The sequence below is a fragment of the Eubalaena glacialis genome, chromosome 3, assembly GCF_028564815.1.
Source record: "Eubalaena glacialis isolate mEubGla1 chromosome 3, mEubGla1.1.hap2.+ XY, whole genome shotgun sequence".
NCBI classification, from domain to species: domain Eukaryota; kingdom Metazoa; phylum Chordata; class Mammalia; order Artiodactyla; family Balaenidae; genus Eubalaena; species Eubalaena glacialis.
Genome location: NC_083718.1, coordinates 75082137 through 75107977, shown reverse-complemented (window position 1 = coordinate 75107977; position 25841 = coordinate 75082137). Strand labels below are relative to the sequence as shown.

Genomic DNA, 25841 nt, shown 5'->3' with positions numbered 1-25841 from the left:
GGTGCCCATTTGTGCAAAGGTAAATGGGTCTGGCTTCACGTGCTTCCGACCCCAAGCACCAGGTCAGAGGGCGCGCCAGGCCCGCCCCTGGGGTTCTGCGCTGAGACGTCGGCTGCCGCGCTTTCGCAACCCTCCGTGTGGGTGGTCGGACATACGCCACCCTGATGACACAGCTCCCAGTCCAGCTCCGCGGTCCGTTTTGGGAAAAGGGGGGCGCCCCGAGCCGTGGGGCCACAAGGAAGACTAGGAGCCGCAGGAGGGCACCTCGAGGAACAACACAGTGACGTCAGGGATCTTAGGGCCTAGCCGTGGCACCTCCGCTGGGCTCGGAACTCGCCCCACCCAGCGAACGCAAAGGACACCCCTCCCAGCCGCGAGGACGCTGGGGGCGGGGCCACCTACTGACAGGACCCTCGCGCCATCCCCATTGGACTGGAAAATGAGTGACGCCAGAGGCCCCGCCCCTCCCCGCCCCGCTCCTTCGCGGCGCTCCTCTCCGCGCCCGCCTCGTCGCTTGCGCTCTGGGCGCTGACGTGTCTGGGCGGGTGGTTGCGACTCCTCCCCGCGCGGGCAGCCACTCGTCGCGGCGACGGAGGGGCGGGGTGGCCGGGGCCGGCGCTACCCCTGGCCCCAGCTCCCGGCCCGCCCCGCCGCCCCGGCCCCCCGGATGAGGGTATATATTCGGAGCGGGCGCTGGACGCCGATGAGTGGCCGCGCCGAAGGAGCCGGAGCTGGGCGGAGCTGTGGTCGCGCCGCGAGAGGTGAGGGGCTCCCAGCTCAGTCGCTGTCTACTCTTGCCACCCTGGAGGAGACAGCGGGACTCGGGACCCGGGGCGGGTGGGGGCCTGGTGTCGCCACGCACACGCTTCCACGGCCACGCGCGCGACGTGGACACGCGGCGCACTACGTGCAAAGAGCCAGCAACCTGGCACACGCCGAGGAGCGCGCTGCCCACCCACACTGCTCCCGTGTGGCCCGCAGCGCTTCTCAGCCTCGGCGACCCCGCTGGGAGTGCTGGCATGAGGGCGCCCCACATGGGCAGTGTCTGGAATCAGGGGTTTGTCAAGCGGTTGGGAGTGGAGCCTCGCCTGGACCTGGGATGGGGGCCTTGAGGTTCTCAGGCTAGGGCCTTGTGGACAGTTATGCCAAGCTTGGGGGGCCAACAGTGGGGACAAGTCGTTGGAACTGTGCGGTGGGAGTGAGTTGGGGTGTCCTGAGTATATGAGGAAAGGACTCTGAAAGCGTTGATGGTAAGGATTGGAGATACTTGTGGGGGCCATGAGAGTGGGACAAAACCTACTTGCCACTTTCGTTTTGTTTTAATACTGGTGATGGAAGAGGGTTGAAATTTCTGGCTTTCCCCTGGCTTGGCCAAGCAGAAACATGGGATTGGAGGGTTCAGAGCACACATGTGCTGTATGGCTTCCAGAAGATTTTATTAAGTTTGGCCTGACCCTGTGCTATATTTATTTGTACATGGTTTATGAAATCTGAAATCAGGGAATAGTGATTATGATAATGTGTGTATGTTATTATGTAGTGCCTCTAGTTTAAGGGCTTTCTGGTGAAATTAACTAGGTGTGGACCGAAGGCAGTTTCTGTTCCTTCACTGTTAGTGAGTTGGCTCACTTAGCTTGGGCTAAAAAAGACTTAATAGGCTATGCTGTGAAGCATTTAAAGGATTCAGTGGTTATGGCTCCTCCCCATGACTATTTTTCAAATGCTCTAAGAGGTTACTTATCAATTTGGGGGACATAATATAGCCGCAGAGATAGAGGTAGGAAGGAGACCAGAAAAGGAGGGGGAAATACTAGATATCTTTTAAACTGGAATTTAAATTCTAATAAAGTTATATTTGATAATGGTGGGCTACTGCCAAATATGTCATTGTTTTAATGCAGATGCACTGTTATGGGCATGTAGCATGTCATAATTTCTAGATCTTCAACTTTTTCAGACTTTGGTTGTCAAAGTAAAAATCCTTGTCTAATTCTCTTATTCACTACTGCTTACCATTACACACACGCACACACCTCTTATCAGAATTAATGGAGAAAATAATACTATTTTTGTGGCATGGAGGTGGTTATATCTGGTTCATCCTGTCAAGTTCCTCTCCTACTTGTCCGGTACATTTTCTTCCTTTCTCCATTCTGTTGGCTTATGAACTCAGTTTTGCAAAGTGAGTCAGGTATAAGAAAATCAACTGTGTCTGTATTTCTGAATAAAGTACAAATCACCTGTTTCTCTTTCTCTTGCCAACCCTCTCTTTTACACACATACACACATGCACATACACATGCACGTGGAGATAACAGAGTCTTTCTCCTGAGAGTCAGTATAGCATGATGGTTAAGGGCATGAATTTAGGAGTCAGGCTGTCAGGGTTTGAATCCTAGCTCTGTCACCTTACTGGTTTTGGACCTTGAGCAAGTTATCTCTGTGGCTCAATTTCTTCCTCTGTAAAGTAATCCCAGTAACAGTACCTTAGAGTTGTTTTGAGGATTAACAGCTATCTATAAAGCAATAAGAATCGTGCTGCCATATATATGTTAGTGTTCGTTGTTATTGCCCCTTCAAGGGACCCACAGATGTAGGTTCTCTTAACCTGAGTTTGTAAATGGTGTTTGATGTTTAATAGTCCTCATGAGGTAGAGAGTATTATTAATCCCACTTTACAGGTGAGGAAACGGAGGCATAGGGAAATTAAGTAATTCAGCTGAACTCCAGAATTTTGCTCTCAACTACCTTGTGTATTGCCTTTTACTATTCTTACAGGAGAAGATACTTGCTTTTTCTTTGGTACCTACTTTTCCTCTGTCCTTTATATCTAAGCTAAGCAATTATAATGCAGTGATGATTCTTCACTGTGTGTCTCAAATTTATCCCTTTCACTCTTATTTCCTCTGCAACAAATCTGGTCGCTCTTTGGTTTTTCACACCTGCAAATGTCTTTTCCTGCTTCTAGGTGTCCCTCCTTACAGTCTGTTTTGTGCCATGCTCTTTTCTCCCATCTCTCTAAAGCATGGTGGAACGGCCCTGTTTAGTAATCTGTGTTGGCTTCCTGTTACCTACTCTGTTTGGTCTAAATTCCTTTGCTTAGTTTTCAAGGCTCTTCATGGGTTAGCCCTAACCTACATCATTTCCCATCATTCTACATAAAACTTCAACTTTCTTACTGCTCTCCATCCTACACATGTTTACTTATCATGGCCACCAAACTCTGCTTGTTTCCTAATCTTGTCTATATAATCTGTTCAACTCTTGAGGCACAGCTAGATCATACTTCCTTTGTGAACTCTTTCTGGACAATGCCTGTCTTCTCTTGCATTTATCTGTATTAGCTGAGTAGATTAAATATTTCCTCATTCTCCTATTTTTTATTACTATTAACATTTGGCTGGATTATCATGGAGTGCTCTTAAAAAGTATTGCCTTATCACTTGATTGTTATGTGTGTATTGCTTGTCCTTTAGGGCTCAATTCTTTTTTTTTAAATTTAATTTAATTTATTTTTTATACAGCAGGTTCTGCTTAGTTATCTATTTTATACATATTAGTGTATATATGTCAGTCCCAATCTCCCAATTCATCCCACCACCACCCCACCCCTCTGCCACTTTCCCCCCTTGGTGTCCATATGTTTGTTCTCTACATCTGTGTCTCTATTTCTGCCATGCAAACTGGTTCATCTGTACCATTTTTCTGGATTCCACATACATGCGTTAATATACGATATTTGTTTTTCTCTTTCTGACTTACTTCACTCTGTATGACAGTCTCTAGATCCATCCACGTCTCAACAAATGACTCAATTTCGTTCCTTTAGTATTGAGCTGAGTGAGCTGTTTATATATTTTGAAGATTAATCCTTTGTCCGTTGATTCGTTTGCAAATATTTTCTCCCATTCTGAGGGTTGTCTTTTCGTCTTGTTTATGGTTTCCTTTGCTGTGCAAAATCTTTAAAGTTTCATTAGGTCCCATTTGTTTATTTTTGTTTTTATTTCCATTACTCTAGGAGGTGGATCAAAAAAGATCTTGCTGTGATTTATGTCAAAGAGTGTTCTTCCTATGTTTTCCTCTAAGAGTTTTATAGTGTCTGGTCTTACATTTAGGTCTGGAATCCATTTTGAGTTTATTTTTGTGTATGGTGTTAGGGAGTGTTCTAATTTCATTCTTTTACATGTAGCTGTCCAGTTTTCCCAGCACCACTTATTGAAGAGACTGTCTTTTCTCCACTGTATATCTTTGCCTCCTTTGTCATAGATTAGTTGACCATAGGTGCATGGGTTTATCTCTGGGCTTTCTATCTTGTTCCACTGATCTATGTTTCTGTTTTTGTGCCAGTACCATATTGTCTTGATTACTGTAGCTTTGTAGCATAGTCTGAAGTCAAGGAGTCTGATTCCTCCAGCTCCGTTTTTTTCCCTCAAGACTGCTTTGGCTATTCGGGGTCTTTTGTGTCTCCATACAAATTTTAAGATGATTTGTTCTAGTTCTGTAAAAAATGCCATTGGTAATTTGATAGGGATTGCATTGAATCTGTAGATTGCTTTGGGTAGTATAGTCATTTTCACAATATTGATTCTTCCAATCCAAGAACATGGTATATCTCTCCATCTGGTGGTATCATCTTTAATTTCTTTCATCAGTGTCTTATAGTTTTCTGCATACAGGTATTTTGTCTCCCTAGGTAGGTTTATTCCTAGGTATTTTATTCTTTTTGTTGCAATGGTAAATGGGAGTGTTTCCTTAATTTCTCTTTCAGATTTTTCATCATTAGTGTATAAGAATGCAAGAGATTTCTGTGCATTAATTTTGTATCCTGAAACTTTACCAAATTCATTGATTAGCTCTAGTAGTTTTATGGTGGCATTTTTAGGATTCTCTATGTATAGTATCATGTCATTTACAAACAGTGACAGTTTTACTTCTTCTTTTCCAATTTGTATTCCTTTTATTTCTTTTTCTTCTCTGATTGCCATGGCTAGGACTTCCAAAACTATGTTGAATAATAATGTTGAGAGTGGACATCCTTGTCTCGTTCCTGATCTTAGAGGAAATGCTTTCAGTTTTTCATCATTGAGAATGATGTTTGCTGTGGATTTGTCGTATATGGCCTTTATGATGTTGAGGTAGGTTCCCTCTATGCCCACTTTCTGGAGAGTTTTTTTCATAAATGGCTGTTGAATTTTGTCAAAAGCTTTTTCTGCATCTATGGAGATGATCATATGGTTTTTATTCTTCAATTTGTTAATATGGTGTATCACATTGATTGATTTGCGTATATTGAAGAATCCTTGCATCCCTGGGATAAATCCCACTTGATCATGGTGTATGATCCTTTTAATGTGTTGTTGGAATCTGTTTGCTAGTATTTTGTTGAGGATTTTTGCATCTATATTCATCAGTGATATTGGTCTGCAATTTTCTTTTTTGGTAGTGTTTTTGTCTGGTTTTGGTATCAGGGTGATGGTGGCCTCATAGAATGAGTTTGGGAGTGTTCCTTCCTCTGTAATTTTTTGGAAGAGTTTGAGAAGGATGGGTGTTAGCTCTTCTCTAAATGTTTGATAGAATTCACCTGTGAAGCCATCTGGTCCTGGACTTTTGTTTGTTGGAAGATTTTTCATCACAGTTTCAATTTCATTACTTGTGATTGGTCTGTTCATCTTTTCTGTTTCTTCTTGGTTCAGTCTTGGAAGGTTATAACTTTCTAAGAATTTGTCCATTTCTTCCAGGTTGCCCATTTTATTAGCATAGAGTTGCTTGTAGTAGTCTCTTAGGATGTTTTGTATTTCTGCTGTGTCTGTTGTAACTTCTCCTTTTTCATTTCTAATTTTATTGATTTGAGTCCTCTCCCTCTTTTTCTTGATGAGTCTGGCTAACGGTTTATCAATTTTGTTTATCTTCTCAAAGAACCAACTTTTAGTTGTATTGATCTTTGCTATTGTTTTCTTTGTTTCTATTTCATTTATTTCTGCTCTGACCTTTATGATTTCTTTCCTTCTGCTAACTTTGGGTTTTGTTTGTTCTTCTTTCTCTAGTTCCTTTAGGTCTAAGGTTAGATTGTTTACTTGAGATTTTTCTTGTTTCTTGAGGTAGGCTTGTATAGCTATAAACTTCCCTCTTAGAAGTGCTTTTGCTGCATCCCATAAGTTTTGGGTCATCGTGTTTTCATTGTCATTTGTCTCTAGGTATTTTTTGATTTCCTCTTTGATTTCTTCAGTGATGTCTTCGTTATTTAGTAATGTATTGTTTAGCCTCCATGTGTTTGTGTTTTTTACGTTTTTTCCCCTGTAATTCATTTCTAATCTCATAGTGTTGTGGTCAGAAAAGATGCTTGATATGATTTCAATTTTCTTAAATTTACTGAGGCTTGATTTGTGACCCAAGATGTGATCTATCCGGGAGAATGTTCCGTGCGCACTTGAGAAGAACGTGTAATCTGCTGTTTTTGGATGGAATGTCCTATAAATATCAATTAAATCTATCTGGTCTATTGTGTCATTTAAAGCTTCTGTTTCCTTATTTATTTTCATTTTGGATGATCTGTCCATTGGTGTAAATGAGGTGTTAAAGTCCCCCACTATTATTGTGTTACTGTCGATTTCCTCTTTTTTAGCTGTTAGCAGTTGCCTTATGTATTGAGGTGCTCCTATGTTGGGTGCATATATATTTATAATTGTTATATCTTCTTCTTGGATTGATCCCTTGATCATATGTAGTGTCCTTCCTTGTCTCTTGTAACAGTCTTTATTTTAAAGTCTATTTTATCTGATATGAGTATTGCTACTCCAGCTTTCTTTTGATTTCCATTTGCATGGAATATCTTTTTCCATCCCCTCACTTTCAGTCTGTATGTGTCCCTAGGTCTGAAGTGGGTCTCTTGTAGACAGCATATATATGGGTCTTGTTTTTGTATCCGTTCAGCGAACCTGTGTCTTTTGGTTGGAGCATTTAATCCATTCACTTTTAAGGTAATTATCGATATGTATGTTCCTATTACCATTTTCTTAATTGTTATGGGTTTGTTTTTGTAGGTCCTTTTCTTCTCATGTGTTTCCCACTTAGAGAAGTTCCTTTAGCATTTGTTGTAGAGGTGGTTTGGTGCTGCTGAATTCTCTTAGCTTTTGCTTGTCTGTAAAGCTTTTGATTTCTCCATTGAATCTGAATGAGATCCTTTCCCGGTAGAGTAATCTTGGTTGTAGGTTCTTCCCTTTCATCACTTTAAATATATCGTGCCACTCCTTTCTGGCTTGTAGAGTTTTTGCTGAGAAATCAGCTGTTAACCTTATGGGAGTTCCCTTGTATGTTATTTGACATTTTACCCTTGTTGCTTTCAATAATTTTTCTTTGTCTTTAACTTTTGTCAGTTTGATTACTATGTGTCTCGGCGTGTTTCTCCTTGGGTTTATCCTGCCTGGGATTCTCTGCGCTTCCTGGGCTTGTGTGGCTATTTCCTTTCCCATGTTAGGCAAGTTTTCTACTGTAATCTCTTCAAATCTTTTCTTGGGTCCTTTCTCTCTCTGTTCTCCTTCTGGGACCCCTATAATGCAAATCTTGTTGCGTTTAATGTTGTCCCAGAGGTCTCTTAGGCTATCTTCATTTCTTTTCATTCTTTTTTCTTTACTCTGTTCCGCAGCAGTGAATTCCACCATTCTGTCTTCCAGGTCACTTATCCGTTCTTCTTCCTCAGTTATGCTGCTATTGTTTCCTTTTAGTGTGTTTTTCATTTCAGTTATTGTATTGTTCATCTCTGTTTGTTTGTCCTTTAATTCTTCTAGGTGTTTGTTCTTTAATTCTTCTAGGCCTTTGTTAAACATTTCTTGCATCTTCTCGATCTTTACCTCCATTCTTTTTCTGAGGTCCTGTATCATCTTCACTATCATTATTCTGAATTCTTTTTCTGGAAGGTTGCCTATCTCCACTTCATTTAGTTGTTTTTCTGGGGTCTTATCTTGTTTCTTCATCTGTTACAAAGTCCTCTGCCTTTTCATTTTGTCTATCTTTCTGTGAATGTGGTTTTCCTTCCACAGGCTGGAGAATTGTAGTTCTTCTTGCTTCTGCTGTCTGCCCTCTGGTGGATGAGGCTATCTAAGAGGCTTGTGCAAGCTTCCTGATGGGGGGGACTGGTGGTGGGTAGAGCTGGGTGTTGCTCTGGTAGGCAGAGCTCAGTAAAACTTTAATCCACTTGTCTGCTGATGGGTGGGGCTGGGTTCCCTCCCTGTTGGTTGTTTGGCCTGAGAAGACCCAGCACTGGAGCCTACCAGTGGAGCTCTTTGGTGGGGCTAATGGCGGGCTCTGGGAGGGCTCACGCCACAGAGCACTTCCCAGAACTTCTGCTCCCAGTGTCCTTGTCCCCGCGGTGAGTCACAGCCACCCCCCCACCTCTGCAGTAGACCCTCCAACACTAGCAGGTAGGTCCAGTTCAGTCTGCCGTGGGCTCACTGCTCTCTCTCCTGGGTCCTGATGTGCACAGTACTTTGTGTGTGCCTTCCAAGAGTGGAGTCTCCACTTCCCCCAATCCTGTCAAAGTTCCGCAATCAAATCGCACCAGCCTTCAAAGTCTAATCCTCTAGGAATTCCTCCTCCTCTTGCCGACCCGCAGGTTGGGAAGCCTGATGTGGGGCTCAGAACCTTCACTCCATTGGGTGGACCTCTGTGGTATAAGTGTTCTCCAGTTTGTGAGTCACCCACCCAGCGGCCATGGGATTTGATTTTATTGTGATTGCGCCCCTCCTACCATCTCACTGTGGTTTCTCCCCTGTCCTTGGATGTGAGGCATCTTTTTCGGTGAGTTCCAGTGTCCTCCTGTCGATGATTGTTCAGCAGTTGTGATTCTGGTGCTCTCGCCAGAGGGAGTGAGCGCACGTCCTTCTATTCCACCATCTTGAACCAATCTCCTAGGACTCAATTCTTAGTAAAGACAGTGGACATATTTTATTGCTTCTTTGTGGAAGTTGCTCTTGAAATAAAATGTATTTTTTATAATTATAGCGTTCCTGTCTTCTTGATATTGTTGTATTCTGAATTCTGTGTTTCTGTCCTTAGAGATAAAAGGAGAAGGGTTGAAATATTAAACAGTCAAGTGTTCTTTCAGTAGTAGCTTAGTGGTCAGAGGAGTAGTATAGAGGCAGCTAGAGCCCTGGGATCAGACTGTCTTCATTCATACCCTAGCTCCACCAGTCAGCCGGGTTGCTTTGCCTCTCTGTGCCTCATTCTCCTCAACTGTTAAGTGATGATAATAATAGTATTTATGTCATGGAGCTGTTGAAAATTACATGAGACCATGTAGGTAAAGTACTTGGTGCAGTGCCTGGTATATAAGAATTATTAGTATTGTCTTACGAGTTTGATCTCTTATGAGTATGATCATGATGGAAAGGCAGAATTTCCTTAACATCAAGGGTTTTTAAATTTTTTTTTATTTTTTATTTTATTAAAAAAATTTTTTTTGGCCACACTATGGGGCTTGCAGGATCTTACTTCCCCGACCAGGGATTGAACCCGGGCCCTGGCAGTGAAAGCGCTGAGTCCTAACCATTGGACCACCAGGGAACTCCCAAGGTTTTTCTTTTTTTTTTTTAATGTACTTATTTTTAGCAGGAAAAATCTCCTCAGGTTTTGAGGTTGGACTTTGACCTGCTATTCATTTCTTTTCTCTTTCAGGTTTACAGGTACAGAAATTACACCCCAGTTATCACAAAACTTGGCTACCAGAGCATTATGAATGTTAATGACCTCAAACTCAGGTTGTCCAAAGCTGGGCAAGAACACCTATTGCAATTCTGGAATGAGTTGGAAGAAGCCCAACAGGTAGAACTTTTCACAGAGCTCCAGGCCATGAACTTTGAGGAGCTGAACTTCTTTTTCCAAAAGGCCATTGAAGGATTTAACCATTCTTCCCAGCCAGAGAAAGTGGATGCACGGATGGAACCTGTCCCTCGAGAGGTGTTGGGCAGTGCTACCAGGGATCAAGATCAGCTGCAAGCCTGGGAAAGTGAAGGTACTGAGCATGGGAAGATTTGCTCTAAGGCTTATTATGAGATGTACTAAAACCATTAAAGTAACAATATTTTCACTTCCTTAAGACCTTAAACCAGGTGACTGATCTGAGAGTGACAGATTGTGTGGCCAAGAGGCCGCAGTGGCTCCTGTTGCCCGTCTCTCCATTCTCTTTTCATTTCTGGTGCCTGATTCAAGGCTCTTCTCATTCAAGTCATAATTTGCCTCTAGTCTCTTTCCTTTCTCAGAGTCCATACTTCTATTAGATTTCCCTTCCTGAAGCACAAGCTGAATGTTTCAGTTTATGCTAGCTTACTCCAAAACCCTTCCCTAACACGGCCCTATCCAATCTTGTCTCTTATGTCTCTCTCCACTCCTACTGCCCCACACCTTTCAGCTGGACCCTGTAATTCACCTTTCTCTGAACATTCTAGTATGCCTTCCCTGCCTTTGCTCATGCTTGTCCTTAGCTGGGTCTGGCCTTTGCCCCTTCTCCGTGTAGCTGGATCACCTTGTGACGCCACCCATCTCCTGGAGCTGTGCAGTGAGGTGGCTCTGCCACTTGGGGAACTTACACTCATTCTCCAAGGTTCACCACACATACTCTTTGATCTGTCACCTTTTTTTCAGTGTCCCAGGTTGAAATTATTTGTCCATGCTCTTCTTTCATTTTTCCTTATAATAAGGGTTGTTTATGTCTATCTTCATCATTACATTGTAAACTTTTAAAGAGCAGCCCATGTCCTAGTTGTCTATGTATGTCACATGGCATTTAGAGCAGTGTTTTGCAGTTATATGTTGGTTGATAAATGTTGGTTGAATTTCCCCAATGCTTTTTCCTCTAAGGCATATCATAACATCTGTCCCCATAACTAGTACTAATGAGTGCTTTTGAAAATGGCAAAATAGCTAAAATTTAGCTTTTTTTGGCAGGATTAAGAACTGTGGTTTTTATAATCTACTACTCCTCCATAAGTAAAAGTGACTAAATATTGCAGGCCCTTGAGTGTTTGTACATGCTTCTTGTCAAATCTGGACCTCATTTCCTCAGCTGTAGAATGAACAGATTGGACTAATACTTTTTCCTTTTTAAAAAAACATTACTTTATTGCAAAAATAACATCAAAGTAACAGAAATACTGTAGAGAAATTGCCCATAACCTCATCAAATCTATGTTTTTATTTGTCCACATTGCCACCTAGTACTTGATTATATACATATTTACTTTTATAGATATGATTTATAGTCTATATTCACACCACACTATGGCTATTTTTATTGTCTTTCGCTTTTTGGCACTCCCTGCAACCTGCCAAAAAAGAAACATAACTGCCATTATCAGCCTTCTTCTCTGCCATTATCTTCATGTCTTTCTCTGGGCTTACAGATCTACTGTTTTTCAAACTGTTCCAAAGACCTCTAGGGTTTCGACTGCTGCTGAAACTGTGGAGAGGGGGGAACAGATACTAAACAGGTAGGTCTCCAGCCCCTTCATCTCCCCACTCCAGGAGCAGTTCTACTTTAACCTGTTTTTATGTATTTGATACACAAACAAATAAACCTCTTTACATGAGGTTTTACTTAAAAGGGGTTGAAGATTAAAAACATTGAAAATAATTGGATGATCTTCAAGGAGGGCCCTTTCATATTTAAAATGCTTGGTAGTGGCTAACCTCACTTCTTACTTAGAACAGGGCTCTGCCACTAAGATGTGAGAGAGTGACTTCCAGATGGATCCTTCTGAGTGGAGGACAGTAGTGACACTGTGACCCCCACTAACTTTGGATTCATTAATCTTTCCCTCCCTCCCTGGGTTTCACCAAAAGCCACACAGGACCTCTTCTTACCCTCTGGTATTCCAGCTGCCTATATTTCTCCTTGTGATTTTATGGAGATAAAGTCTTAGATAACTCTTACGGAAAGCCAAAGCTTTGGCCTTGTGTAATGGGGACCATGAGCAACAATCAAGACTTCCTATAGTTTGAGTCTTCTTTATGGCCTTTTTGTTGGAATCTGTGGAACAAAAGTCCACATTTATGACTTTTCATTTAGATTAAAATCCAGAACTGTTACAAGCAAGTCTTGTATAAGAAGGTGCAAAGCAAACTTCCTTTTGGCTTGCTGTCGAGGGAAGAATATTTATTTGTGGCTTAAGCAGTAGGGGTGGAGAGGGAGACTTTTTAACTGACGTTACAACCTTTTCATTAGATAGAAACTGCCATATGTGTGCAAATTCATAACAAAATGAAGTTTCTGCAGTAAGTTATCAAAGGAAAGAGATTGCCATTGCAAAGATTACAATGCTTTATTTCAGATAGTAGGAAATTCCTGATAATTGTATCAAAGACAACCCTCACCCCCAAGCCCCCGCTGCCCCTGCCCCCATCCCACTGCCCCAGGATAGGGGAAATAAAAGCATTGTACAATAATTTCAAAGTGTCTGGTGGCTATTGACATTAGACATTTTAACACCTAGGGTGGAAAATTATTGGTGAAGGATAAATACATAAGCTACCACTGTGCTCTTTATTGAAGAGAGATCTTGTTTTGATTTAATTCTTGAAGTGTTCCGGCCAGTTGTAGAAAATGGAATGTAGAGGGGTAACTGAAAAACCTCTATCTTACAAAACTGAGATCTTGGAAGAAGTAATTCAGAAGCTTCGATGAGAATATCATTTTAGTAAAGATATTCACACTGGGGAAATATATTTGCTTAAAAAAAAATCCCGTTCTTTATTTAAAAGAAATGCATGCTTAAACTGAACACAAAACAATCTTCTAATTCTATGTTATAATAAGAAACTAATATTCAGTGTTAGCCCTTTTTTTTCCACCTGTGAGACATTTAAAAAATTAATCTGTATAGCATTGTAGAAAAGTAAATGGATTGTTTAGAAAAAATGTATTCATAACATTATCCTCCTCTACATTTTCTGAAATCTAGTGCAGTGATATTTCTAATAGATTTGTTTTATTTTAAAAGTAACACATACTTATTTTGGAGAAGTTGGAAAATACTAAGAATTACAAAGGAAAAAAGATAAATCTCTGCTGTCGCACAACCAGAGATAAATACTCGCTAGTAATATTTTATAGTGTTTTCTTATATATACACACATACATTAGGATTATAGTTTATGTATAGTCTTGTAGCCTACTCCAGAAATTGTTATTATGAAAAATTTCAAGCATATTTGGAAGCAGATATTTGGAGACAAAAAATAGTATAATGAACTTCTATATATGCATTACCTTAATTAAATAATTATCAAAATTTTGCTAATTTTGCTTCATCTATCCCTCTTTCATTTTTCTCTGCTGTAGTATTTTAAGGCAACTCGCAAACATTATGTTTACCCTGATAAAATTCAGTATGCATCTCTTAAGTATAAGGACATTTTCTTCCTAATTACGATGCCATTATTATACCTAATGAAATTCACAATAATCCCCCAGTATCTAAAACCAGTTCAAATAGAGATTTCCCTTATTAGTCTACTTTTTGTGCTTAATATTTTGGGGAAGTAGTTAATCCATAAAATAATTGTTTCACCTGTAAAATGTGATTAAAAATTAAAGACTTAAAATATCTCCTCTCTCGTGTATAGTCTTTCTTCATTTCCACCAGTTGAATAGCCTGTTTACCCCACCCCTTGTCCAGGAGTGCTGAAAGTTTAGATAGAAAGCTCTGGCAGTGCTCTACGGCAGAAGCACCTGTGCCAACCTCCTTGTTTCAGGCACATGCCCAAATCAAAGAGTATGCATGAGAGGAACTAGTCCAAGCAGGAAGTTATCCAGGAAGCAGTTGACCTGTGGGAGGCCACTGTAAACTCTTCTCTCTGTTTGTTGTAAATGTTATCAGGAAAAGTGCTCAGACTCTGTTGGGCTAACATGCATGACTCCCCAAGGAGAGAGGTATACCCCTGCCCTGGAAATGGCTCACTCTGGCTTGATTTTTTTTTTTTTTTAAACTTCTGATTTAGTGTGTGTTAGGTCCTGATTTCTGTGGGAAGGTAATTAACTCTAGTGACCTGTAATGAAAAGATGATATAGTAATGTACTTTTCAGGGTTTTTTTTCCATATTTTTGCAGAAGTTTTGGGATAGAAGTTCATAATTTCCTGATTGTCACATGGGTTAAGTACATTTATAATCAGTTAACATTCTTCAAGTAGGTGCAGTGCTGCCCATATAAAATTTATGTTATGACCCATACAGTTTGAAATCATGTATATTGCCATGTAACTAAAAGGCTTACTGAATTTTATTGGCCTGCTTAATTTCAAGAAGTATTTTATCTGTCATTATAAGACAGATACTAATTTATGTGTCACACACTTTTGATAAACATTGCAGTTTTATTGTAGTAACACACATGAAGTGGATGAATACTTCAGCCCCACACAATTTGGTATTGTTAACAACAGCTGTAGCTACATTTATTTAGTTCTTGAATTGCAGCTGGCTTTGATACTCTACGGACTGCTTTCTTTCCTCTTGTTTTTCTCTGTCTACTCATAAGTGAGATGCATACGCAGGAAGAAGTTAATGCAGAGACACCTTTTTATCACAAATATTTATGGATTGTGTTATAATTCATTATAATAGTTGTGGCTAGATGGAGATGAGATGTAAATGTAGATCTGCCTGGAAATGTACCCCTGGCAAGCATGGTCTCAATGCTACTTTTAAGACATAGTGATTAGATGGGTTATCAGGTCCACAGATGGAAAGAAGAATTGGAGAAAGTATGGCCGTCGGGGGCTGAGGAAACAAACACATGCCATTTATTTCAATGAAGAAAGAGACCACTATCAGCTGTTGGTTAGCACAGCTTTAGAATGGAAACATTTGGAAATTTGGAATGAAGCAGTAGTTTAGGGAAGTGATCCAAGGACGAGAAAAAGTTATACAGTGATATTTTGATAACTAGTAAGAATCTGTGGAAAGTGCTGGTTGGTGCTGCTTGGCCATCTGGCAAGCAGGAGCTGAGATGTGGAGCTGACTCTGGGAATGTGGCTCTTACCTTTTACAGGTAAGGGAGCTGAGAGAAGAAACTTACTTTTGGACCGAAGGTAAAAGTAAGAAGGCAGGAAGCATGACTAGAGCCATATTAAGAGTACAACTTAAAACACATGTGCTCTATAAAGAAAATAAATAGTACCAAAAAAACAAAGACCTTTGTGTCCAGAATATTTATCTGGGACTTTTTGGGAACATGTTTAGAAATATTTTTGATTCCAGCACCTTTGGTGGTATGTGAGGGTCCAGACAGACTGAAGTTATTTATCTGCCATTCTAAAATGGTGCAAAACCTGACCTGAACAGACATGAGACTATTGATAAACTTTTTTTATCCCACTTAATGTGATTATAAGGTACTGTCTCAGATCTGCTGGGGTAAAATATAACATATTGTCTGTGTACTATATTCCTTTTCTAAATTTTGAAGAGTTCTGCATTCTGAAATAGAATTCTGAAATAAATCTGGTTTAGGTAAGGGATTGTGGACCTGTATTTTAAAATAATGCTTTTTGGGTCAGTGACAGCAGAGTTAAATTTATTTCCTAGAAACCATAGTTTCTTTCATAACTCAAGGAATAACCAAATGTAAAACGGTTTTCAAAACTGCTTTATATGGTTCCCTGTTCCCTTCAGATTGCTTCATCTCAGCCAGTCTTTGTTACATGATGGTTGTGGGGAGTGTTTAAGCGCAACACGGAGCCGGAATGCTGTTAGAAATTCAGTGTTTGGCAAGTTTTGGAGAATGTGGGCTCTTCCCAGCTCAGCCGCTTTTCCATGTAGGGTGATGGGTAAGATAGATAAGAAAAGGCAGCACAACCTCTCATGAATTCAGTGGAAAAGAGAAGGAAGGGCAAGAAGGAAATAGGAAGGACAGTTTACACCCCTAAAAATTATGGTGCTGTATAATTTATCTGTTAACTGTTTGGGTGTGATAAGAGACTGCTGTAGGCAGTGCAGTGCTGGTGAATAGGCCCTGGGGTCAAGTTCTAATCCTGATTCACACTTTTTAGTTGTGTGACCTTGGGCAAGATCATTAACTCATCTGAGCCTATTATCTCTAAAATGGGGAACATTATACCTACCTTTTAGATTTTAGTTACTATTTTAGAGTCTAACATTACCCCTGGTATTTTATTTTCAAACTCCGATAAGGTACAATGAAATGCCATGGAGAAAAGGACAAGGACAATCTAGTTATAGGCAAGGAAGAAAGAGAGAAAATTAATTCTCAGGTAGCTAAGCTCTCAGCTTTACATCAAAGGTGAGAATTATGGAAATATCTAATGTGCTTTTAAATTTTTTGATTGAAAAAATTGCTAGAAAGTTCTTGCGTAACATCCTTGGCTGTACTTAGTTACTAGCGAAGACAGATTGTAGAATCAGGACAGTTCTGATTTTATAATGGATTTATTAAGAATATTTCTTTAAGTTCACAGTGTACTAGTATATTAGCTTTAAGAAAGCCCAATATATCAAAACCACATAAAGCATAAAGCTGGTAAATTAGACAAACCTGCATTCCCTAAAGATGTAAAAAATAATAATAATTGATACTGGCCACCACTGCCCCCTCTGGCTTGGCCTACAGTTGTGGATAGTGGCCTGCCTTGTTCATAGAATTTCTGAGAATTTTAATGAAAGTGTGAAATTCAGAAAATAGAACAAAACCCATCAACCATTGCTTTATCACATCTGACCTTTTACAGCTTTTCTAGCTTCCCAGAGATCCAGTTTCTATGTTGCCTCTTCCCACAAGCTACTCTACCTTCTGGTGCTGAAGCTGTCTACCTTAGAGTTATGAGGTAGCTCTTAGAAATGGTACATGGCAAGATTTTATTTTATTTTATTTTTTAATCCAAACTGAGAGCCTCTGTCTCTTAATAACATTTATAGTTTCACTTACAGTTTCAAAAAAACTCCGTGTCACATCCTTCTGAGCTGCAATAGATGGCCCATTTAAAAAAAAAGAAGGCATTTTAATAAATTTTACTGAAGTATAATTACATACAATAAAATGCACTAGTTTTATGAGTTTTTAGCAAATTTACACACCCATGTAACTACCACCCCAATCAGATATACAACATTTCCATCATTCCACAAAGTCTCCTGATGCCCTTTTGCAGGCAAATCCCCTAAGCTCATTCACTTGAGTTGGGTTTCAAACCCAGGTGTCCTGACTTCAGAGCCCGGCTTCTTAACCGTTGTACTGCACTGCTTTCCCAACTCAGGGTTTCTTTTCTTTACATTTACTGGATGGTAGCTTGTCTAGTATGTTTACATGCTCATTGATTGATTAATTGTTATTAATTGATTTATCAGCTGGAGGTAATTTAATAGCATCATCATTCATCCTGAAGCCTAGGGATCTGCTTTTATCCTATCTTTTTCTTAACTTGCCACATCTAATAAGTTGTCAAGTGCTTGTAAAACATTTATAACATCTCTTGGTCTTTGCCTTCCAACCTTATCAGAATAAAAATTATTAGTTCATTAAAGTATATTGTTCATTGTTTGGTGTTTGGTTGGGTTATATAAATTTAATTTTTTAATAATAAAAATGTTTTTATTAACAAGATAGTCATCCATGATTACTTGTGAATTCCTTGTCTTTATGCCTTATGCAGATAGGATGACTCTTTGCAGCTACCTTTGTATATGTAATCCTAAAGTGTTGAATTATAGAGTGATACACGTATTTTCGTTTTTAGGACTTTTCCAGATTTCTCAGAACAAAGTGGCAGTTCTTCTTCTAGCTGGTGGGCAGGGGACAAGACTTGGTGTTGCATATCCCAAGGGGATGTATGATGTTGGTTTGCCATCCCATAAGACACTTTTTCAGATTCAAGCAGAGCGTATCCTGAAGCTTCAACAGTTAGCTGAAAAATATCATGGCAACAAATGCATCATTCCGTGGTAAGATATTTCTCATTATGGGACAGTGTCTGAACACATATTGGTTTATAATATTCAAAATGCATATGTACTTTATTTATAGGCAGATGTATTTCCTGTTACTACAGATTTTCTTGGGAGCTGTAATTTACTATATATGTTAAAAGTAATATGTGTTACAGCTAGATAGATAATCACTGTAGCCTTAATGAGCAATGTATACTCACCTCCAACTTTTAATCCCTACCTGAGTACCTTTGGGTACTCAGAGGGTCCTCTCGGTCTAGAAACTTCATACTGATTGGTAGTTTGTCTATGTATAGAATTTCTGATTGAAAATCAGTTTCCCTCTGAAATTTGAAAGCATTGCTCTATTGTTTCAGCATTGCTTTGGAGAGGTCCATTGCCATTCTGATTCCTAATCTTTTTTTTTATCCCTTGTGCTCTGAAAGAATTTGGGGTCTCTTTTTATCTTTAGTAACTGAAATATCATGACGACATGGTATGGATCTATTTTCAGTCACTGCTGTGGGCACTCGGTGGGTTCTTACACTCTAGAAACTCATGTCCTTAAGTATTGGGTTATCTAGTCCTCCTGAAACCTCACCCTTCTCCCATACACACCAGCTGAAAGCCCCATTGATTCCTCTGCTGTGGGCCAAACTTGGATTCTCAGTCTCTGATAGTATGCCAGGTCCTCAGGGCCTATCTCGGCCAGTGTTCATCTTCTAAACACCAAGAAATTACAGGAAATTCTGCTCTGTTTTTTAAAAGGTTTTGATTTAGCTCTTGAATCTGTTTCTCAGAGCAGCTTTGGAAGTTAGCATGTTTTGAGGGGGAAACCAGCTGTGCGTTTGAAATCCCTCAAGTCCCTAATCTTGTTATTTTAGCCCCAGGTGACCAACAAAAACTCTGCTGGTTTCTCTGTCCTTCTGCCTGGTCCAAGCTCAGATTCTCTACCACTAGCCTTTACCCCAGATCAGCAAATACCCCCAGGAAAAGGCAGCTGCATATCTTTAGCTCTCCTTTGAAAGATTCTCACTCTCTTGAAGTTTAGTTCTAATCCATGTTGCTTTTGTAGCTCTCTGATGCCTTTAAAAATAGGCTTTTTGTAATTTCCTCAGCTTTTCTAGCTATTAAGAATGGTATTGGCCAGCTGTGAACTATTTTCTTCATTTTGATTCCCTTGGGGATTTTTGAAGGACGTCTGTGTTCTAAGCGGCCAAAATTCTACTTACAGCCCTGGCCTCCCACTATCATGTTGGATTTTCTTGTTTTTCTTTCTCCTCATAACTCAGAATTTATTTTTCTTATGTGGAACAGTTTAGTCACTTCTTTTGTCATCTAAATCATGATGCCCAAAGTTGTTGTGCCCAGGGTTCATAATACCCATAATACCCAGGATAATTTGTTAATCAGACAGATATTGACTGTGCTGGGAAATTATATAATGTTCTTCATTTAACAAATATTAATTGAGTACCTACTTCTGGGTGCTGGGAACCGACACAGACAGAACCAAAACAGACAAAATTCCCTACTTATATATGGTTTACATTTTAGTAAGGGGAAAAGCTATTGTAGTCACTAATTACGGTTTTAGATAGAATTTTTTTCTCTTTTGCTACAGTGGCACGGGTTGGATTTTTGTGACAACAGAGTATAATTACACTTTTATGATTTTAAATAAAGGGTGAGCAGAGCCCAGATTCCATTTCAAAATTTTTGTAAAAAGAACCATAAGAGATAATTAGAACGTATTACATTTACCCTTTTCTTCCTATTACTAGAATAGGCGATTTCAACCTAGAATACACTTTTCAGAGTTCTAAAATGTTGACTTGAGCCAGTTGTAGGCTTTCTGCTGCAGGAGATATGTTTTAATATTGTTACAGATTTATTGTATACATAAGGATTGATGAAGTTACTGGAAGAAATTCCCCTTGGGTAGCAGCTAATGCTGCCTTATCCAGGAAGAGGATGAAGGAAGTGAAAACAATAAACGGTGCTCTCAAAAATTTTCTTTAGCTTAGGAAATAGACAAGACTTGACTTTGCCCTAATTCACATAGCGCTATGGCTTAGAAGATCTACTTTTCTCTTGCAAGGTATATAATGACCAGTGGCAGAACAATGGAATCTACAAAGGAATTCTTCACAAAGCACAAGTACTTTGGTTTAAAAAAAGAGAATGTAATCTTTTTTCAGCAGGGAATGCTGCCTGCTATGAGTTTTGATGGGAAAATTATTTTGGAAGAGAAGAACAAGGTTTCTATGGCTCCAGGTTTGTAACCATTCTTATTTAAATGGTGACTAGAAGTGGTAGTAACACAACTCATTAAATTGTTTTTTTGAAGTACGGTTGATTTACGATATGTAGCTCATTAAGTTTTGATTTTTTTTTTAATACGGTGATTTGGATGTTAAAAATTAATATTTTAATTATTTTTAAATTTGGCAATGATTAAAAAAAATGGAAATGCCCATGGGTGAAATGGATATGCTTTTATACTTCCTGTGGATGTCTGCTCTTGAGAGCAATTTGAGCAGCATTCAGAGTATTTATTCTCTTTACCCAGTATTTTATATACAGTATTGTTCATGGCTACATTGTTTATTGTAGTGAAAAATTGGAAACCATCTGCTGCTTAAAAAATAAGAGGCTAGATTATAGTTTACCTGTAGCATTAATTCTTAAACAGTATTGAAATAATTGTGTGGAGATATTAAATGGCAAAGCGAAATAGTTTCAGTAGGTTAAGTAAGAGAATGAGAAATACAGAGCTGCATGCACAGTACGATTAGGGCCACCATTTTGCACAGTTGTAGGGCACATTGTAGTTTGCTAATGGCATCCCTAGGATTGGGCAGTGTGCTGCCTGTGTAGCCACATATAGTGACCATAAGTATGATCCCACTATAAAAGTAAATGTGTCAACAGATTCTCATCTCTATGAAGCTCTTCTTGAAGGAAAGGCTGAAAGGAAATAAAAACAGTATTTACAGTGGTGCTTTGCAGGTGTAGGCTTTTATTTCATCTCAACTCTTTTTTCCCCCCACTCAATTCTTTTTAATTAATGGAAGAGTTTACTATTTTTAGCTTTGTTTTGTGAAGTTGTCTAATTTTTTGTCATTTAAGCTGTAGCTGAGGTTGTTGATGGAAGAAGTACATTAAAGCAGCACTAAAAATAGATGGGGAAAGAAGAGGCTTTTACATATATTTAGTTTAAATCACCATAGACCTTCATATTAATCTGGTTTCTTAACAAATCATTTGGTATCAATACTCGTGTATTTTTATTTTTGAGATGGATGAAATTGGCAGTGTTGGGGCTATAAATACAGAGCTAACTTGAATCATACAAATAAAACTTGAAATGTTATAAAATAATTATTGCCTGTTAAAGAATTTTATGTTTCACAATATATTATAGGCCAAATTGTTAAAAGGGCTGAGTTAAAAAGAAAAGTATGTTCTTTGGGGTTGCCTAGTCCTACGTTAGTAATGTTATTATACTTATGCTAAATTACCTTCAAAATCACGTAGTATAACTTTTTGACACCTGAATCCTTCCTTATGGATATTCAGTTTTCTTGGCCCTGTAATGTAAAACTGGTTTTCAGAGATCTTCATCCCAGTTGAGAAACATTAAACAATCTTTGGGTTACCGTCATACTGAGTTTTGGTGTGCTACTAACAGGCTATTTTATTTCCCAGATGGGAATGGTGGTCTTTATCGGGCTCTTGCAGCCCAGAATATTGTGGAGGATATGGAGCAAAGAGGCATTTGGAGCATTCATGTCTATTGTGTTGACAACATATTAGTAAAAGTGGCAGACCCACGGTTCATTGGATTTTGCATTCAGAAAGGAGCAGACTGTGGAGCAAAGGTAATGCCTTTCTCAACTATAATGAGGCTTTAAGTGGTCTTTCTCTCGTCAGTACATACATTCCAGGAGTCAAACTAGATTTATTAGGGTGATTTGGATATTTTAGAACCATTCATCTTCTGAAGTAACTAAACTATCCTGCACCCACTTTTTTTCTTAAATTGGCAACATTTGATCCTAGAAGTAATCATGTATGCTTAGTCCATCACAAGTAAGAGTTTAAAATATGCGAGGATGATTTGTAAGTACCTGGGAAAGTGAATGGTCATCACTAGGCCTGGGATGGGCTTATTAATATCAAGTTGTTGGATTCATTAATATCAAGTTGTATATGATCAGATTAACCCAGTTTCTTCCTATGACAAAGTTACTGGAGTAGTAGGTAAAGGAAATATGGTAGAAATAGCAGATGTAGACTTCAGTAAGGCATTTGACAAGGTAACTCATGATAGTCTTGTGAATAAGATGGAAATATGCAGATGGGGATAAGGACAATTAAAGAGATTAAATAACTGCTTGAATGACCACAAACATACTGATATGGAGACAGAGGGAGGTTTGTAATGCCATATAATACGGCTGTCCTTGGCATAGTGCTTTTTAGCATTTTTTTTGGTTGCATGGATGATAATATAAGAGACTTGCCTTTATGACATGAAAGACCTTAATAACACTTCGGAAGATTTGAAAATATTAATGTAAATATTACTTTCCTGGAAATCTGTAAATGTATCAGTTCTCACAGAATTAAAGTATAACACAATCCTGGTCAAAGTCCCAGTGAGACTATTTTGGGGACATTTGACAAAATGATTGTAAAGTTTAGAATAAATAAATAAAGTTTAGATTGTAAAGATGACCAGGAAGATGTTGAAAAAAGATGATGATAAGGAAGGAAGAGGGTTGAAGACAATCTATCAGATATTAAAATGGGTTGTAAATAAAAAGTAACTAGGAGTGTAGTACTGAAACCAGAATAGAATGACAAGTTAATGGAACAGATCAGTCAGAAACAAACTCACGTAAAGATGGCATTTCAGCTTATTGGGGGGAAATGAATGGGATAACTGGCTAAAAATAAAGTAAGATGTCTCCCTCAGAGCTCATACCAAAATCAATTTCAAATGCATTACCAAGTAAAAAACCATAAAGATGATAGAAGAAAGTTTAGAATAATTTTATTTATTTTTATTTTTTTTATTTGAGTTTAGTTGACTTACAGTGTTGTGTTAGAATAATTTTATAATCGACATGAAGGGAAGACCTATTTCCCAGAAGCAAAAACCGTATAGGCTTCTGACAAAAACAAATTAAACTACATATAAATTTTAAGTATATGAATTTAAAAAGAAGAGCTGCCATAAGAGACATATCATATCCTTGGTTGGAAATTTTCTATTATAAAGATGTCATTTCTCTCCAAATTAATCTACAAATCTAATGCAAAGTCATAGAAGCTGAAGTCTTAAATTTACTAGTACAAGTTTTGAGAGATTAAGCTGGTAGACCTAAGAAGACTCCTCCTGACTCTGAAAGTAAAGGGTTGGTTTAGTTCATTGATTGAAGACCTCTATCCATTTCAGTACTCTATGAGTATCTGTGCTTTATTGTAAATAGCTACTAAACTGTAATAGAAATAGTGCATTGGATTTTAATTACGTAGCTACTAAGCTTTAAAAAACAAAACAAAACTGTATTTCTGACTTTGTTCCACTTGGTGTCACTCTTTTTCTAAAATAGAAACTTAAAATTTTACTGCTCTGAGCTTCAGAATCAATTTAAATTCTAAATGATTAGAGAATGTTGAACCTGCGAGGGACCTCAGAGATCATCTATCTGGTCAACCCCTTTGATCTCAGAAATGGGCACTCTGAGTTCCAGTACTAAATAAGTTCCAGGCTCAGGGTCCTTCATCACATTAGCAGAGGCAGGATTAGAACTGTTTCCCAACTCTTAGTTTTAGTATTATATCACATTTATAAAGCCAAATTCTTTAGATTAATTATGTTTTTGCTGGCAGCTCAAAAACTTTGAATTGGTGTGCCAACTTTTATGAGTATATTAATCATACAGGGATGTAAATATAACCATTCTCTCTTCTCCATTTCCCCTGGGTCCTCTAGACAGATCCTGCCTCAGTCTTCCTGCTTAGTTCTGTGTCTGGCATATAATGTAATAGTCACTCAATGAATGCATAAATACATACTCAGATGGAACCGAAATATTACAAGACTGGTATATGTTAAAAACTTTTAGAAATAGTAGAAACCATTTATGTAATCTGTCCTCCCACCCTTTTAATTTAAAAAATCAAGATGTTAAAATATATTTTTAAAAACACCTAAATTAGGGAGTGATTCGTAGTGTGTAGTAGAATTCTATGCAGGGAATTCTTTTTTAATTCTTTAATAGGCTCCTGTCTTGGTGAATTAAGTATTTTTTGTGGAGTGAGAGCCTTGAGAAAAGACTTAGTGGAGTGGTTTACAAAAGTACATAGCTGAGAGAGTAGGAATGATTGTTAATTAAAGATAATTTTAGGGCTTCCCTGGTGGCACAGAGGTTAAGAATCCACCTGCCGGTGCAGGGGACGTGGGTTTGATTCCTGGTCCGGGAAGATCCCACATGCCGCGGAGCAACTAAGCCTGTGCACCACAACTACTGAGCCTGCACTCGAGAGCCCGCGAGCCACAACTACTGAAGCTCGCGTGCCTAGAGGCTGTGCTCCGCAGCAAGAGAAGCCACCGCAATGAGAAGCCCACGTACCGCAACAAAGAGTAGCCCCCGCTCACCGCAACTAGAGAAAGCCCACATGCAGCAATGAAGACCCAATGCAGCCAAAAATAAATAAATAAATACATAAAATAAATTAAAGAAAAAAATTCCTTTAAAAAATGTTTAAAAAAAGAAAAGATAATTTTGTAAAGCAGTTGCAGTAACTTTGAGATTAAAGTGTTACTTTGAACTCAGCTTTTCAGGATTTAACTTGTAGGAAATCAAGAGACCTCTTAATTTTATGCTGTAAATCTTTTCTGTAGAATATAAACTGACTTCCAACTTCATGTACTTTACAAATGCTTTCTTTTGTAATCTGGACTTTTATAGTATTTGGAGGTTCATAGTTGTTATAAAAGTAAACCTTTTACTGGCAGATTAACACTTGGGAAGTAAAGTGTGAATGTGCTTATTTTTATTTTCCATGGCTGGTTAGGAGTAGGGTTGTATAGAAGTGATTGGAAAACAAACCTCATGTGTGTGTGTTTTAATGGGAATGGGAGGAATCTATTCCAGATTCCCTGTCTACTGAGATTACCTACTGTAGAGAATGTGAAGTGATAGACTAGAATTGCAAATAGGTCCATGATTGGTTTAAGTAATTTTGCTGTATGTTTCCCTCCAGTTTAATCCACTTCTGTGGTAGAAGGTTTCTTTTCATTGAATACTGTACTCCTTTCAGGGCAGCAAACAGTGAAACTACACAGCAGGCCTACATATCCAGTAGCCCAGCCTCACTGAGCTACATTCAGTGCCTATATCTCTAATTGCTGTGTAAACTAAGTGCTCAATAGTGGCTTTAGTTGTCTGGAAGGGACTGCCACTGGCTGTATTTATTTTAAGAAATCAGTTGCTGAAGAAAAGCTTTAATTTTATTGATATAATTTCATGTATAGTTTGGATAGACTTTTCAGAGTGGGGACAGATTTTTCAAAATACTCTGGAGTATGCTGAATTGTTAATCGAACAGGGCAAAAACAATATCTTCATATATTTTAATTGTTTGATTCTTCTGCTGGATAGTCATCTCATCTGAGGCTTGAGTTTTCTATTAGTGCATTGCATACAGTTGTTTCGTAATTTTATTCTAAACAATTTAAGTCAGTGATATATGCTTAGGGTAGTGGGGTATCAGAATCACCTGTGAGGTTTTTAAAAATTACATACTCTTACGTTTTCTGTCTGATTTTGACCAAATACTTTTCTTTCAGCTCCCTGATCATCCTAGAGTCCTTGCTAGATTATCAAATCACT

At 38.8% G+C, this 25841-nt stretch overlaps 1 protein-coding gene across 4 annotated transcripts in view; it reads left to right on the top strand.

Annotated features, from left to right (window-relative positions):
* Nucleotides 1-541: 541 nt before the first annotated feature.
* Nucleotides 542-25841, top strand: part of UAP1 (UDP-N-acetylglucosamine pyrophosphorylase 1) — a 39146-nt gene continuing 13846 nt past the window's right edge. For 3 of the 4 annotated variants that reach the window (XM_061183169.1, XM_061183167.1, XM_061183166.1), the window contains exons 1-5: nucleotides 543-761; nucleotides 9670-10006; nucleotides 17742-17946; nucleotides 20033-20208; nucleotides 21643-21815. In XM_061183169.1, the coding sequence (XP_061039152.1) occupies nucleotides 9727-10006; nucleotides 17742-17946; nucleotides 20033-20208; nucleotides 21643-21815 (834 nt within the window). In that variant the 5' untranslated portion in view covers nucleotides 543-761; nucleotides 9670-9726. Of the gene's footprint in view, nucleotides 762-9669; nucleotides 10007-17741; nucleotides 17947-20032; nucleotides 20209-21642; nucleotides 21816-25841 lie in introns of all 4 variants that reach the window. The other variant, XM_061183170.1, reaches the window with a different exon arrangement.